At 41.0% G+C, this 16,646-nt stretch overlaps 1 protein-coding gene across 1 annotated transcript in view; it reads right to left on the bottom strand.

Moving 5' to 3' along the window:
• The window catches only part of atp6v1ba (ATPase, H+ transporting, lysosomal, V1 subunit B, member a), a 199,072-nt gene extending 183,833 nt beyond the window's left edge, over positions 1-15,239 (bottom strand). The window contains exon 1 of the mRNA XM_034184230.1: positions 15,050-15,239. Coding sequence (XP_034040121.1) covers positions 15,050-15,158 — 109 coding nt within the window. The 5' untranslated portion in view covers positions 15,159-15,239. The remainder of the gene's footprint in view (positions 1-15,049) is intronic.
• Positions 15,240-16,646: the final 1,407 nt, after the last annotated feature.

The raw sequence follows: 16,646 nt of genomic DNA, 5'->3' as shown, positions 1-16,646 counted from the left end.
AAAATCTACTAAGGCATTCATGCAGAAGAACAAGTGCTACATTCTGGAATGGCCAGAACTGAATATTGAAAATCTGTGGTGTGATTTTAAGTGGGCTATCCATGCTCGGAAACCAACAAACCTGAGATGTTTTGTAAAGATGAATGGTCCAAAAGACCTTCCACCAGAATAAAGACTCTTAATGGAGCTATAGGAAGCATTTAGAGGCTGTTATTTCTGCAAAAGGAGAATCTACTAAATATTGATGTATTTTTTCTGTTGGGGTGCACAAATTTATGCACCTGCCTAATTTTGTTTAAAGAATTAATGCACACTTTCTGTAAATCCTATAAACTTCATTTCACTTCTCAAATATCACTGTGTTTGTCTGCTATATGATATATTTAACTGAAATTGCTGATCCAAGTAACCAATGATTTGTAAAGGAAAATCATGGAAATCATCAGAGGTGCCAAAACGTTTACATACAACTGTATGTGCCCAAGGGGTGCTATATAAAGGGAGATGAGCAGGAACACCAAATTTCATGTCACTAAGGTCAGAGGTACAAAACACAGTGAGAATGACTGGTCAGGTATGACGTCAACCACGCAAGGGCATTCCCAGTAATCCTAAAATGATTCTCCAGCCTATCAAGTAGAATATGGTGATCCACGGTATCAAATGCAGCACTAAGATCTAACAGCACCAAAACTGTAGTGATGTCCGAATCCATTGCAAGCAGAAGATCATTCACCACTTTAGTGAAAGCTGTCTCTGTGGAATGATATTTTCTAAACGGAGTGGCTATACGCCCAACCGCTGGGTCAATAAAGTAAATTCGCGAGCATATACACCCATCCACAACCGACCAATGAGCGCAGTTTTAAGCTCACTTCTGGTTTCAACGCAGGGGGGAAAAAAGGCGGATATTTTCTCTCCAGCTGTGGGACGGTTCGCACCCCGCAGAGGGGCTGTGATCTAAAGCGGTTCTGTTTGGCTCATCACACCCAGGGAACTGTGTCAAACTAACACCATCTTACAGCCAACAAGCAGCATTTCGTTCACAAACTGTTTCATCGTTATTAACAGGCTTCCGTTCAAAATGCTTATGAAGTTTGTCTGTTTTGATCTACTGCGATGTTTTCGCAGTAATTAAAGACAACACCGTTAAATGGGTCAAACATACGCCGCAATAGAGCCTTAAAAAGTGGTGTAAAAAACGTAGTTTAGATGCACAAAACGTGGCAAATACACAATCATAGCTGGGCGAATCAGATAAGACATTATATTTATCTGCCCAACGGTTGTGCATGTAATGTTCAATGTATGACTTATCTGCCCAACGGTTGGGCAAATAAGGTAAGACATATTTATCTGCCCAATGGTTGGGTGTGTAATGTTCAATGTATGACTTATCTGCACAACGGTTGGGTGTATAGCCTTTGCCTTTTCTAAAAGCAGACTGCAGTAGCTCAAAAAGATTATTCTCAGTAAGGTGGTCCACGACCTGCAGTGAAACCACCTTTTCCAGAATTTTAGAGCAAAATGATAGATTTGATATCGACCTATAGTTTTTTCAATACACTAGGGTCAAGATTAGATTTTTTTTAAGTAATGGTTTAATCACTGCAGATCTGAAACACTGACGCACCCTCGCATCAAAAGTCACATGACCTATTGAAGCAGATATACCACACAATCTGCTCCACTCTGTCTGTTTGAATGTGTGTTGAACGTGTGGAATTCAAACTCCACACCACTTTTTAAATTTTGTTAATAGGCCAAGTATAACTTGAATTATGATTAATAATTTACCTGAGTTTTTTGGAGGAATAATATTCTCATATTTGATGCGTGTTTTGGAGGCAGCTGCAGCAAAAACAAGTGATTTTGTCTTTCAGCTGGAGGAGCGAAAGGGCTGAAATGAAATATGACTCCCTCAACTGCAGAAGGAGAAAAGGGTGTTACCATTGGTGGAAAACTCAGGAGCTAACCAATCAAAATCCACAACTCCACATGGGTTTGATGACAACACACAGACCCCATGTGGGTGTGGGTGCGTTTTGCGAATGGGACTTTTCTTTAGTTTCTCTGTCTGTGACAGCAAACAAGTAAAAAAAAAAACAAAACAAATTTTTCTTTATCACTGGTGTAAAATATATTATCAAATAAACAATGACCTCCAATCCACGTAATTTGGTTGCTGAGAAAAGAAAAAATGTGGTCTCATGTGGAGCGAAAAGTAAACAGTTTTGAAAATTTTGATATTTGCCGTGTTTGGAGTGTGTGTGTGGTGGAGTTTAGTGTTTTAGAGTGTGTCGTTAGTGTGTGGTGTAGGTTTTTATTTATTTAGTGCGTCAAAATAATTAGGCGTCTGGAACAGCGCGTCAAGTCTCTCTTTTTTTTAACTGCATTAAGACGATCGAAGCGTGGAGCACATCATCAGAGTCTGAACGAGAGCGTGATAAGTCTGATGACGAATTGGACTTTATTGTTCTGCTCTTGAGGAACGAGAGCAGGTGGAGTCACTGATCTGTGGGCACAGATCAGCCCAATGGATCGGACCACGCGCTTCCCTTTCCATGTTCTCCAGGACTGATGCACTTCTGCTCCAGCGCCGAATCCTGGAGTACAGCAGGGTTGAGACGCACACTGACTGGCCCAGCAGGCTCCACGGGTGGAGAACACAGGAGTTCAGGTGGAGATCCCCCCCCCCCCCAAAAAAAGAAATCCCAAAACACCGTTTTTTTTTTTCATTTTTGGCCACTAACACAGCCAGGACAGTCTGTACCAGTAAGTACAGTAAGTAAGTAAGTAAGTCCCTTCAGCTGCTCCCTTGTTTGCACTCAGGGTTGCCACAGCAAATCCAAGGAGGATCTGCATGTTGAATTGGCACAGGTTTTACGCCGGATGCCCTTCCTGACGCAACTCCACATTACATGGAGAAATGTGGCAGGGGTGGAATTTGAACCCGGAGCCTTCTGAACTGAAACCAAGCGCATTAACCACTTGGCCACCACCTCTGCTGGGACAGTCTGTACCAGTACCGATTAAAAAAAATAATAAATAATGCTACAAAAACAAGGAACTAGGGAAAAATACACAAGGAAATTGAGGTGCAATCAATGTCTGTACAAATTTTTGGAGCTTCTGATTGTGACACAAATATAAATTTGTGTGGCATCTTAACGCAAGCAAATAGCCACAAAAAAAGCCTGAAGCATTTCCTGCATTTTAATGTGAACTGTTGCATATAACTTTGTTTATGTTGGGGGAGGTGATGGTCTAGTGGTTAAAGCGTTGGGCTTGAGACCAGACAATCCTCAGTTCAAATCTCAGCCTGACTGGAAAGTCACTAAGGGCCCTTGGGCAAGGTCCTTGGACAGATCCTTAGCCTATTCCGATGGCTGGTAAATCCCAGGCCATCGGAGTCTAAGGACCTGCTGCAGCCTTCATACGCCTTCACAGACATTGGGTGACAAGTCATCACCTCCTTTACATTGATCTGGCATTGAGGACTTCTTGTTTTACCAGAGCCCTGTAAACCCTCTCATGTTCAGGAGACCTTCATGGTTACCATAGCTGCTAGGGGGTTCACAAGTTCCCCACTGTATTTCACCCTAACAGCACCCTAACAGGCAATCCACTACTTGATCTGTTACCCAGGTGTTACGATGCTGAAGTGGGGTTGGATTTTAACACCCGATCCTGACTGGAGAAGGAGAAAGGTCCGTGGGTGGCCTCGAACCAGGACCTTCTTTTTGAGATGCAAGTGTATGACCACAAATGCAGTGATGCTCAGTCTGAAGCCTCTTTATCTTGATAGGCCAATCGAGCAATTTTGTCAGCCAGTTCTTGGTATTCAGTTGGGGTGACGTGTTGTTTCCAACTGTACGGCACTGAAATATCCAGTTGTCAATTATCACTCAAACAAACATCTGCATCACAGGAGGGTCTAGTGAAGGAGAAAACGTCTTTCATTATGCCGTGGCAGTCCTGGGTTTCACCATGATGGAGAGGAATGTATAGGTTAAATGGTGGTGGGAAGAACGGAGGGGTTTGGCGCATGCTACAGGGGAGGTGATGGTCTAGTGGTTAAAGCATTGAGCTTAATACCAGAGGATCCTCGGTTCAAATCCCAGCCTGACTGGAAAATCACTAAGGGCCCTTGGACAAGGTCCTTAATCCCCTTGTTGCTCCTGGTGAGTAGTGAGTACTTTGTATGGCAGTACCCTCACATCGGGGTGAGGCATTATTTGTAAAGCGCATTGAGCGTCTGATGCAGATGGAAAAGCGCTTTATAAAGGCAGGCCATTTACCATGTTACATTTGTACATATATTTTTGAAATTTACAATTCATATTTTCATTCTAAGTGATGAAAATGGTTTGTAAAACATATTTCAGGTTTTCACAGTAAAAAACTAACTTTTTTCTGATTGCAATTTTAGGTTTTATGGTGAATATTGGGTCACTGTTTTAATGCAGTATGTGAGAATGAAAGAAAAACTGTAAAGTCACACAGTTGAGGTTGTACTGAAAAAATGACACCAAACAAGGCCAGGTAAACAGTTTTTTTTTTTAAGTTAAATTATAAAGATAAAACCAAAAGTAGTCAAAAACACACTAAAATAGCCAAGACTCCAGAGAGTTAATCATTTCCAGCACAGTCGGCCCAAAAGTGGGCCACAAGTTCTTAAACAGTTTTGTTGGTATGGGATCAAATAAGCAGGTTGTGGTTTTTGTACAACCCCTGGCAAAAATTATGGAATCACCGGCCTCGGAGGATGTTCATTCAGTTGTTTAATTTTGTAGAAAAAAAGCAGATCACAGACATGACACAAAACTAAAGTCATTTCAAATGGCAACTTTCTGGCTTTAAGAAACACTATAAGAAATCAGGAAAAAAAATTGTGGCAGTCAGTAACAGTTACTTTTTTAGACCAAGCAGAGGGAAAAAAAATATGGACTCACTCAATTCTGAGGAATAAATGATGGAATCACCCTGTAAATTTTCATCCCCAAAACTAACACCTGCATCAAATCAGATCTGCTCGTTAATCTGCATCTAAAAAGGAGTGATCACACCTTGGAGAGCTGTTGCACCAAGTGGACTGACATGAATCATGGCTCCAACACGAGAGATGTCAATTGAAACAAAGGAGAGGATTACCAAACTCTTAAGAGGGTAAATCATCATGCAATGTTGCAAAAGATGTTGGTTGTTCACAGTCAGCTGTGTCTAAACTCTGGACCAAATACAAGGGAAGGTTGTTAAAGTCAAACATACTGGTAGACCAAGGAAGACATCAAAGCGTCAAGACAGAAAACTTAAAGCAATATGTCTCAAAAATCGAAAATGCAGAACAAAACAAATGACGAACGAATGGGAGGAAACTGGAGTCAACGTCTGTGACCGAACTGTAAGAAACCGCCTAAAGGAAATGGGATTTACATACAGAAAAGCTAAACGAAAGCCATCATTAACACCTAAACAGAAAAAAACAAGGTTACAATGGGCTAAGGAAAAGCAATCGTGGACTGTGGATGACTGGATAAAAGTCATATTCAGTGATGAATCTCGAATCTGCATTGGGCAAGGTGATGATGCTGGAACTTTTGTTTGGTGCCGTTCCAATGAGATTTATAAAGATGACTGCCTGAAGAGAACATGTAAATTTCCACAGTCATTGATGATATGGGGCTGTATGTCAGGTAAAGGCACTGGGGAGATGGCTGTCATTACATCATCAATAAATACACAAGTTTACGTTGATATTTTGGACACTTTTCTTATCCCATCAATTGAAAGGATGTTTGGGGATGATGAAATCATTTTTCAAGATGATAATGCATCTTGCCATAGAGCAAAAACTGTGAAAACATTCCTTGCAAAAAGACACATAAGGTCAATGTTATGGCCTGCAAATAGTCCGGATCTTAATCCAATTGAAAATCTTTGGTGGAAGTTGAAGAAAATGGTCCATGACAAGGCTCCAACCTGCAAAGCTGATCTGGCAACAGCAATCAGAGAAAGTTGGAGCCAGATTGATGAAGAGTACTGTTTGTCACGCATTAAGTTCATGCCTCAGAGATTGCAAACTGTTATAAAAGCCAGAGGTGGTGCAACAAAATACTAGTGATGTGTTGGAGCGTTCTTTTGTTTTTCATGATTCCATAATTTTTTCCTCAGAATTGAGTGATTCCGTATTTTTTTCCCTCTGCTTGGTCTAAAAAAGTAACCGTTACTGACTGCCACAATTTTTTTTTCCTGATTTCTTATAGTGTTTCTTAAAGCCAGAAAGTTTCCATTTGAAATGACTTTAGTTTTGTGTCATGTCTGTGATCTGCTTTTTTTCTACAAAATTAGACAACTGAATGAACATCCTCCAAGGCCGGTGATTCCATAATTTTTGCCAGGGGTTGTAGACGTTACGAGGTTCATCGGTATGCCCAGTGAGATACTATCAAATTCTGTAAATCTAGGTAAAACCTCAGCGACGGCACCCACCTCAATAGCAGTGTGTAGCGGCTGGGTTAAGGCATGCCGGGATATTTAACCTAATGTCGTCTATTTTCTTCTCAAAGTAATCCAAATAATCTTGCGCTGCAAAAGGAGAGCAACTTATAAGTGGGTGTCCATGAATAAGTGTTGCCAATGTGTTGAACAAGAACTTTGAGTTATGCTTGTTTTTGTTGATCAAATCAGAGTAATAGGTCTGCTTTGTAGCCAGTAGTGCATGCTTATAGTCTAAGACAGCATCGCGTCAGGCGAGGTGGAATACTTCTAATTTTGAACAACGCCATTTTCGTTCTAGACTTCGAGCCTTATGCTTGAGGTCACGCAAGTAATCACTGAACCAAGGTGACTGTGTTTTTTTTTGGAGGGGGGGGGGTTGGTTTTAATATAGGTTAGCGCAATCGTGTCGATTGTAGCTTTGAGCGCTGAGTTTAAACTGTCCACAAGACTGTCTACTGACTGGGCATTTTCCAAACATGAAGCTAAGATATTAGGCAGCCTAGCTTTAAGTTCAATTGTAGTTGAGGAGTTAGTGTGTCGCCACAGTGATAAATAAGGTTGATGTTCCACTAAACAAGGCAGCAAAACTGTAAACCTAATAAGTGAGTAATCAGAGACCACCAATGCAAGAGGCATGATGCCAATATTTGTGACAGCAATACCAAGTGCGAGAACCAAATCCAGGGTTTTTACATTAATTTGCGTCGAATCCTGAATGTATTGCTGGAATCCTAACTAGGGCTGCAGCTATCGATTATTTTAGTAATCAAGTATTCTATCGATTATTCTGGCGATTAATCGAGTAATCAGATAAAAAGTACTTTTGCGTTTTTAACATCAACAGTCCAGGGCTCTCCCTAAGTAATGGCACAATGTCACTGAGTCATCACGGAGATTGTCAAATTTAGTGTATCCCTTTCTGTTTTCCTGGGTACTTATTTATTTTTTCACATCTTTACAAGTTTTGGATCTTTCCTGGTGTCAGGAGCTCAGCCAAAGTCGGGCCAAAGTCTTGACATTTTGCTGAAATGGTGATGGGTTGTGGCTTTCTGTTTTTTGTTTTCCCCAACTTGTAAAATTAAACCATATTTATTTATTTATTAAGGTGGTGGACTGGGTCCCTGCATGAATTTCTTTTTAACACTCTCTCTGCGATTCAGCCAATACATTTTATTTTCAGCTGGAGGTTGAACATGCAGCCTCACAGTCATTGTTTTTTTATTATTATTATTTTATTTGAGTTCCTGTGTTTGTGAAGCATTGTGTGTTGCCAAAAAAAAAAAAAAAAAAAGAAAAAAAAATTAAAACTCATTGCGAGTCTAAGCAAACCACAGAAAAAAGAGTGGACTTCTTCCAGAGACTGTCTGTGGCCGGGACGGAGCTGTGTGAGGGCAGTGCTGAGCCGCTCACACCGGGCAGAGAGGGGCAGCAGCCGGTGGGCAGGCCTCATTTAAGGGGAGGACAGCTGTAGGTTTAAGCCAAGATTCACATAACCCAATCATATCTAAGTGATGATCCATAATTACATCATTAATCAACAGTGATTTTGAGGACAGTGATCTTATGTTAATAAGACCCAGACTAAGGACCTCAGTGGGGATGATAGTTGGACTGTTTGGATTTCAGGGTGGTTCCAGAGTAGCATATATAAGATGCCTGGAATTATTCCACGCGGTTTGTATGTAGCAAACACGAAATATTTGATATTGCTGGAACAGCCAGTGGGCCATCTTCAGTTTCAACGTCATCCAATGTAGTAATGGGTATTAAGTTTGCAAAGCATATCCCTCTATGATTTTTATGGGTACGTCTGCGGAGACAGGCCACAGTCTCAACTGGACGAAATTCCCTCCCTGCCACATAAACTGCACTATCGCCATAGTGGATTTTCTGCACTAATTTCCCCAATTAAGCTAATGGATTCCACACCCACATTCATTAGAAACCTTGCAGGGTCTCTAATCACCTGCTCCGTGGCCTGCTGTAAAGTCCTAATGTTACCTTCCCTGTAGAGCTCTATTCGCAGACAAGATGACGGCACCTTCCCCAGTAGGGTGAAGGCTGTCCGGCATCAGCAAGTCATGGTGGCCCCAAAATAAAGGCCAGTTATCAATAAAACTAAAGCCATGCTGTCTACAAAATTGCGCCAGCCACCTATTTAACAATGTCAGCCTGCTAAACACCTCATCATTACCCCGGGAGGGGAGGGGACCAGAGACTATTAACTGATGTCAACACATCTTTCTGGCAAGGTCACAAGTCCTCTCTTTATCCATTTTTGTGACCTTGGAGTGTTTCACTCTGATATCATTGGCACTGATGTGAATAACTATGTGAGTGTATCTGGTGTCATGTTCCTTTGTCTGTCTACCTTTCTGCAGCATCAGCACCCTGAGATGAGAGGCAATGTTGGGAGCTCTGGCCCGGCTTTAACGTCAGCCGGCGTCTGAAACCTGACTTTGTGAGTAACGGAATCCCCTATCACTAAAGCTCGGCGTTTCGAGCTGGGGATACAAGTGGAAGACACCCGTGGGCTCAAAGAACTAACAGGCACATCCAAGGGAGAAAACTGGTTCACAGTTCGCAGTGGTGAGTGTGATCAAGGTACCGCAACCGGGCACCACGCCCTATGTGACTTCCTCCGCCTAACCACGGTCCGAAGGCCGTCATCCACAGTTGGCGATTCTAGGCTAATGCTCAAAGGCACGCTAGCCGGCCCAACACTAACCTCATCTGGAGTGTCCATAACATCTAACTCCACTGAACTAGGAAGCTGTTCCAGCTTCCGGACATGGCTCTCTAAAAGAGCCACCCTCTCTGCCAGCATCTCGCAGGATTAATGTAGTTTAAAGTAGTGTACTTTGTGCACCAGAAAATACAAGAGTGTAGCCAAGCTACCACAAACTAACAGCTAACAAAAATGCTAATCTAACCACTCCTAAGATTCACACAGGAATAGAATAATGAGCTACAATTCAGAGCAGTTACACTGGGGCTATTCCACACAATAAACTGCAGTGAGTGCAGCACCTATTTTGGTGAGAAAAAAAACTTTGAAAAAGATTGAAAGGGTTAATGAAAATAAATTTCTTGGGGCAATAATGTATGAGAAAATCAGTTAGAAGCCACATCAAATATATACAAACCAAATTATCAAGAAGTATTTCAGTGTGAAACAAAGTAAAACATGTTCTGGATCACAAATCACTCCACATCCTAAACTGTTCCATTGTCTTACTGGATTTCAATTACTGTGTAGAGATCTGGGGCACTAACTCCATGACTTCAATAAAATCACGAACTATTCTTCAATAAAGGGCGATGCAGTTCATTCATAATGGAGCCTATCAAGCACATGCTCACTCACTCTTCTTAAAATCCAAACTATTAAAATTAGCAGACATAGTAAAATTCAAAGCAAAAAATAACCTTTTACCAAAAAGCATATAGAAATTGTTCAGGGCTTGAAAGGAGGGATATCAATTAGGAGGGGAAAACAACTTTAAAATTAATAAAATCTGTATAAACAGAAGATTCTGCATTTCATTATGTCCGGTGAGACTGTGGAACAGTGTGGGTGAGGATTCACACCTGTTTGTTCCACAAAATTGACAAACTCACTGACTGAATGCCACACTACTGTTATTGTGAACACCCCCTTTTCTACTTTTTTTTTTTTTTTTACTAATAGCCCAATTTCATAGCCTTAAGAGTGTGCATATCATGAATGCTTGGTCTTGATGGATTTCTGAGAATCTACTGAATCTACTGGTACCTTGTTTCCCATGTAACAATAAGAAATATACTCAAAAAACCTGGATTAATCCTTTTAGTCACATAGCACTACTATTATTCTGAACACTACTGTAAATGCAAGAAGAGAGAGAGAGAGTCCGAACCAGCTACACTACCCTCGGTTCAGGTGTTTATTAAATCATATTTCTGGACACTGTGCAGCTGGTCTAACAGGTTTGCTTGGTGCGGAAATGAAAAGTTATGAGCCACTTATTTTCTCAGTCATCATGCATTAACAGCGCTTAATGAATCAGGCTACTCATAGCTGCTGAAAGTGCTAACGTTGTTGTCATACAACATTAAAAACACGAGTTTCACTCACCACAAATTGCTGCAGGGACATATTCAATAATAAGATGATAGGACTCCAATTCCAATGAAGTTGGGACGCTGTGTAAAATGTAAATAAAAACAGAATACAATGATTTACAAATCCTCTTCAACCTATATTCAACTGAATACACTGCAAACACAAGAAATTTAATGTTCAAACTGATAAACTTTATTGTTTTTGTGCAAATATTTGCTCATTTTGGAATGGATACCTGCAACACGTTGGGACAAAGCTCGGACAGATATACGTTTACAACTGTGTTACATCACCTTTCCTTCTAACAACACTTAATAAGTGTTTGGGAACTGAGGACACTTATGATTGGGTATAAAAGGAGCATCCCCAAAAGTCTCATCTGTTCACAAGCAAAGATGGGGCAAGGATCACCACTTTGTGAACAACTGCATGAAAAAATAGTCCAATAGTTCAAGAACAATGTTTCTCAACGGTCATTTGCAAGGAACTTAGGGATTCCATCATCTACAGTCCATAATATAATCAGAAAATTCAGAGAATCTGGAGAACGTTCTACATGTAAGCGTCAAGGCCAAAAACCAACACTGAATGCCCGTGATCTTTGATCCCTGAGGCGGCACTGCATTAAAAACCGACATCATTGTGTAAAGGATCTTACCGCGTGGGCTCAGGAACACTTCAGAAAACCATTGTCAGTTAACACAGTTCGTCACTACATCTACAAGTGCAAGTTAAAACTCTACCAAGCAAAGTGAAAGCCATACATCAACAACATCCAGAAACGCTGCCGCCTTCTCTGGGCCCGAGCTCATTTAAAATGGACAGACGCAAAGTGGAAAAGTGTGCTGTGGTCTGATGAATCCACATTTCAAATTGTTTTTGGAAATCATGGACGTTGTGTCCTCTAGATAAAAGAGGAAAAAGGTCACCCGGATTGTTACCAGTGTTAAGTTCAAAAGCTAGCATCTGTGATGGTATGGGGGTGTGTTCGTTTTCCCGGATGCACCTTGATGGTAATGGCACCATCAAGGTACATCCGGGTGTTGCAGCAACACATGCTGCCATCCAAGCTATGTCTTTTTCAGGGACGTCCCTGCTTATTTCAGTAAGACAATGCCAAGCCACATTCTGCACGTGTTACAACAGCATGGCTTCGTAGTAAAAGAGTGCGGGTACTAGACAGGCCTGCCTGCAGTCCAGACCTGTCGCCCACTGAAAATTTGTGGCGCATTATGAAGCGCAAAATATGACAACGGAGACCCTGGACTGTTGAACAACTGAAGTCGTACATCAGGCAAGAATGGGAAAGAATTCCACCTACAAAGCTTCAACAATTAGTGTCCTCAGTTCCCAAACACTTATTGAGTGTTGTTAGAAGGAAAGGTGATGTAACACAGTGGTAAACATACCACTGTCCCAGCTTTTTTGAAATGTGTTGCAGGCATCCATTTTAAAATGATCAAATATTTGCACAAAATAAAGTTTATCAGTCTGAACATTAAATATCTTGTCTTTGTGGTGTATTCAATTGAATATAGGTTGAAGAGGATTTGCAAATCACTGTATTTTGTTTTTGTTTACATTTTACACAACGTCCCAACTTCATTGAAATTGGGGTTGTGAGATAGGACATTTCACCACACAACAAGCCACATTATTCCAGGTGTTTGGAATAAAATACTCCATGTGGCAGACACAGCCCTCCACAACAGCTAGCAGCCACATAAAGCGGATACTGAATGACCAACACAGTGAGAGGCGGAGACACTGTCACTCAAAGTGACCACGCCCCTGATTATAAAAAGAGTCCCAGTTAGTGACTTTAATCCACACAAAAGTGACTCATGATTGACATATTTTAATGGCTTTAAGAGGGGTTAAGAAATGGACTTGCCACTTCTGAAGAGCAGCGAATCAAAGAGCCAATGAGCCAGCGGATCGAAGCACTGCTTCATTGGTTCACGCTTCAAAGTGGAGTCGCACTGCAGAAGCGGTTGATTACAGACCTGCTGCAGGGTCTGTAATCAACGTAGAGAAATGATCATTTTCCCGACAAACACCCTCAAAAACAACGGCCACTCTGAAGGACCGATAAGGGAATCATTAAGCAAAACGACTATTGATATCGGTGGACTGAATCATTTCTTAACGATACCCAAAAAGAACCGGTTCTCAATACCCAACCCTAAACCTACCCAACCACATTTTTGGTGTACAAGCCTTACACTGTTACAATGATGTGCAGCGCAGAGTAAAACCCCATCACAGCAGGGGGATGAAGAGCACAACTGTTAGTGTGCTGCCAGATGAGGCAACAACAGGAGAGTTTGTATTATACATTTAAGGAAGTGGTTACAGTGACCGTAGCCATAACCCTAAATCTTGGTGCTATGCTTACAGCAGCCACTGTAATTGAGGTTCTGTGACTCTGTACTCATTGCTAACTCCTAAGGACAGGTGCAGATTGCAGCATATCATTCACACAGCAGAGAAAGTGATCAACTGCAATCTGCCATCCCTCAGGACCTGAACACGTCCAGGGCCATAAGGCGAGCAAGGAAGATAATGGCCAATCTCTCTCACCCAGGACACAAACTTTTTGTCACTCTCCCCTCTGGCAGACAGTTGAGGTCCATGAGGACTAAAACCTCAAGACACAAAAACAGCTTCTTTCCATCCAATATCAGAGATCCCCACTTACCCTGCCTCCCTCCCCACTACCACAAAGTACAGACTCATCGTCCCTGCACTAAAAGGTTACTGTACATCTGCATGCCTTTGCACAGCCACATTCCGCTATGTTATATTTATTTCACAGTGAACATAGTTTTGCCTATTTGTCTATTTGACTCCTTACTTCTGACAGAAGTATTTTTCCCATTTATTTTTGTTGTTTATGCACAATTACTTTTTAAAGAACATTTTTTTTTTCCTTTTCTTTTTACTGCTGTTTATGTACCAATGACACCAGATCAAATTCCTTATATGTAAGAACTTACTTGGCAATAAATTTGATTCTGATATCCAAGCCTGTCATGTGGGAGATGGGCTTCAACTCTCTGACAGGGGAACAGGACTTTTTGGGAGGTTTCTTCACATCCTTCATATCAACCAACATTTCTTATTTCACTTATTCTTTTGGTTCATGCATCTCTGTAAGATTTGGATTATTTGAGGTATTAAGGTTCGGGTGTCACATCACCACCGTAATAATAACCTACCAACACATACTTACAGTTACCAAAACAATATCCCGAGCCTACATTTAAACAATATAGATCAGACCAAAGAAATCAAACAAACAGATTGAATATGGAGCATTCTTCAATCCTTTAAAGAACATTTTCTGTTAAAATGATCAAAGTGGATATTCTTCCGTGATCGGAAGACGAAGGACATTGTGGAACTGTTTCCAGCAATGTTTTCCACACTCAGTGCCATTGACTACATTTTCAGCATTGCACCATCACGTGATCATGTCACATGAGCGCCATCTCCTCAATTCGTTGTGCAATGTCATATATTGTTACAGTGATTCTGTCAAGGATTTCGCCTTTAACGTGTTAAGACCTAGAATTTCAAAACAGACTAGGTCAGAATAACGCTTTTCAGTAATCTTAAACCAAACAACAGTCCTCTAAAGTTGGCAAATATGAACGACAGATGCTATAATTTCACATGTAGTGCACTCATTCATTCGAAAAGCTAACACTGTGGTCATCCGGCTGTCTGTAAAGCAGCTACACCGAACTATGTTCTGAAAAAGGACTTATAAGACATAAGACAAAATTATAGCAGTATATTGTCACAAACATGGTTATATCATGTAGCTGAGAGTACTGTTAGCATTCATACGCAAACTACAAGACGGTTTACCACTTAACAGTTTAATTTTACGAATATAGCCTTGAAAATTAAGCGTTAATGACCCACATATTACCAAGTTAATACAAATACACTTGGGTGAAAACCAACCCCGCCCGAGTTAAACATATGTATTATTTACCACAGACAGAAGCTAAAAGTTAGCTGCTACCATTTGCTGCATTCCTGTACAGTGGGAATGCACACGATTACCCTATAACAAGTCACGACTCTGCATTTTTATCACATAAAGAAAACGTCTACCACACTTTACTGACAGCAGAGGAATAGATGTTCATCAAGCTTTTATATGATTAAATGATTTTTACTTTAAAGCTTACCAAAGTTCCACTTCCTCAATTTAAATACTAAAGGAGCTACACGCTCAGGCCCTGGACCATGCCTAGCATCTTTAAACAGATTGACATATTAAGAAGAAAAATAAATGATAACGGTGTTTAGCCGTCTCATATAAGACAACTCTAAGTACATATTCTAACAAAACTTTTCCCATCACCCCATGTCCCTGAATGCATCACACTATTCTAGCTTTAGCCGCTAGCTGCTAAAGGTACGTACTGAGCCTCGGCTGGGAGATGTAATTTCTTGTTACAGCCTGAGTGTGTGTCCTCGCAGCTCCTGCCAAGCCATTGAAGTCCATTGGTCTGTTTACCACCAGCGCTGCCATCGTAGAACAAAGACGAAAAAAAAAAACGAAAAGCCTCGACCCGCTCTACACTAAACGGCTGACAACAGCGCTGATCACGTGATGTACGGTAACGTCAGGGAACGTCGTAACCCGGCTGATGCGTGTGCGCGTGGTTAGACTGATTTGTCATTTTTGATTCCTCATAGGCTTTCAGTAAAAAATGAAAATGAAATGAAATGAAAAATTCTACGATGTAAATAATACATTACAAATATGAAAATGTCATATGACTGGAAATAGTGAAATAAGCTGTTAGATGTACTGTCCAGGAATGTGAAACACACACACACACACACACACACACACACACACACACACACATATATATATATATATATATATATATATATATATATATATATATAGTATATATATATATATATATATATATATATATATATATATATATAGTATATATATAGTGTTTTCACATTCCTGGACAATACATACATACAGTGAGGAAAATAAGTATTTGAACACCCTGCGATTTTGCAAGTTCTCCCACTTAGAAATCATGGAGGGGTCTGAAATTTTCATCTTAAGTGCATGTCCACTGTGAGAGACATAATCAAAAAAAAAATCCACAAATCACAATATATGATTTTTTAATAATTTATTTGTATGTTACTGCTGCAAATAAGTATTTGAATGTCTGTGAAAATCAATGTTAATATTTGGTACAGTAGCCTTTGTTTGCAATTACAGAGGTCAAACGTTTCCTGTAGTTTTTCACCAGGTTTTCACACACTGCAGCAGGGATTTTGGTCCACTCCTCCATGCAGATCTTCTCTAGATCTTTCAGGTTTGGAGTTTCAGCTCCCTCCAAAGATTTTCTATTGAGTTCAGGTCTAGAGACTGGCCAGGCCACTCCAGGACCTTGAAATGCTTCTTATGGAGCCCCTCCTTAGTTGCCCTGGCTGTGTGTTTAGTCATTGTCATGCTGGAAGACCCAGCCATGACCCATCTTCAATGCTCTTACTGAGGGAAGGAGGTTGTTTGCCAAAATCTCGCAATACATGACTCCATCCATCCTCCCTTCAATACGGTGCAGTTGTCCTGTCCCCTTTGCAGAAGAGCACCCCCAGAGTATGATGTTTCCACCCCCATGCTTCACGGTTGGGTTTGCTTGGGGTTGTTCTCATCCTCTAAACATGGTAAGTGGAGGTGATTCCAAAAAGCTCTATTCTGGTCTCATCTGACCTCATGACCTTCTCCCATGCCTCCTCTGGATCATCCAGATGGTCACTGGTGAACGTCAAACTGGCCTGGACATGTGCTGGCTTGAGCAGGGGGACCTTGCTGCCCTGCAGGATTTTAAACCATGACAGCATCATGTGTTACTAATGTAATCTTTGTGACTGTGGTCCCAGCTCACTTCAGGTCATTGACCAGGTCCTCCTGTGTAGTTATGAGCTTTCTCAGAATCATCCTTACCCCACGAAGTGAGATCTTGCATGGAATCCCAGA

This window comes from Thalassophryne amazonica, chromosome 13 (assembly GCF_902500255.1).
Source record: "Thalassophryne amazonica chromosome 13, fThaAma1.1, whole genome shotgun sequence".
Classification (NCBI taxonomy): Eukaryota; Metazoa; Chordata; class Actinopteri; order Batrachoidiformes; family Batrachoididae; genus Thalassophryne; species Thalassophryne amazonica.
Note: the sequence above shows the minus strand (reverse complement) of the source record. Positions and strands in the feature narration are given on the sequence as shown.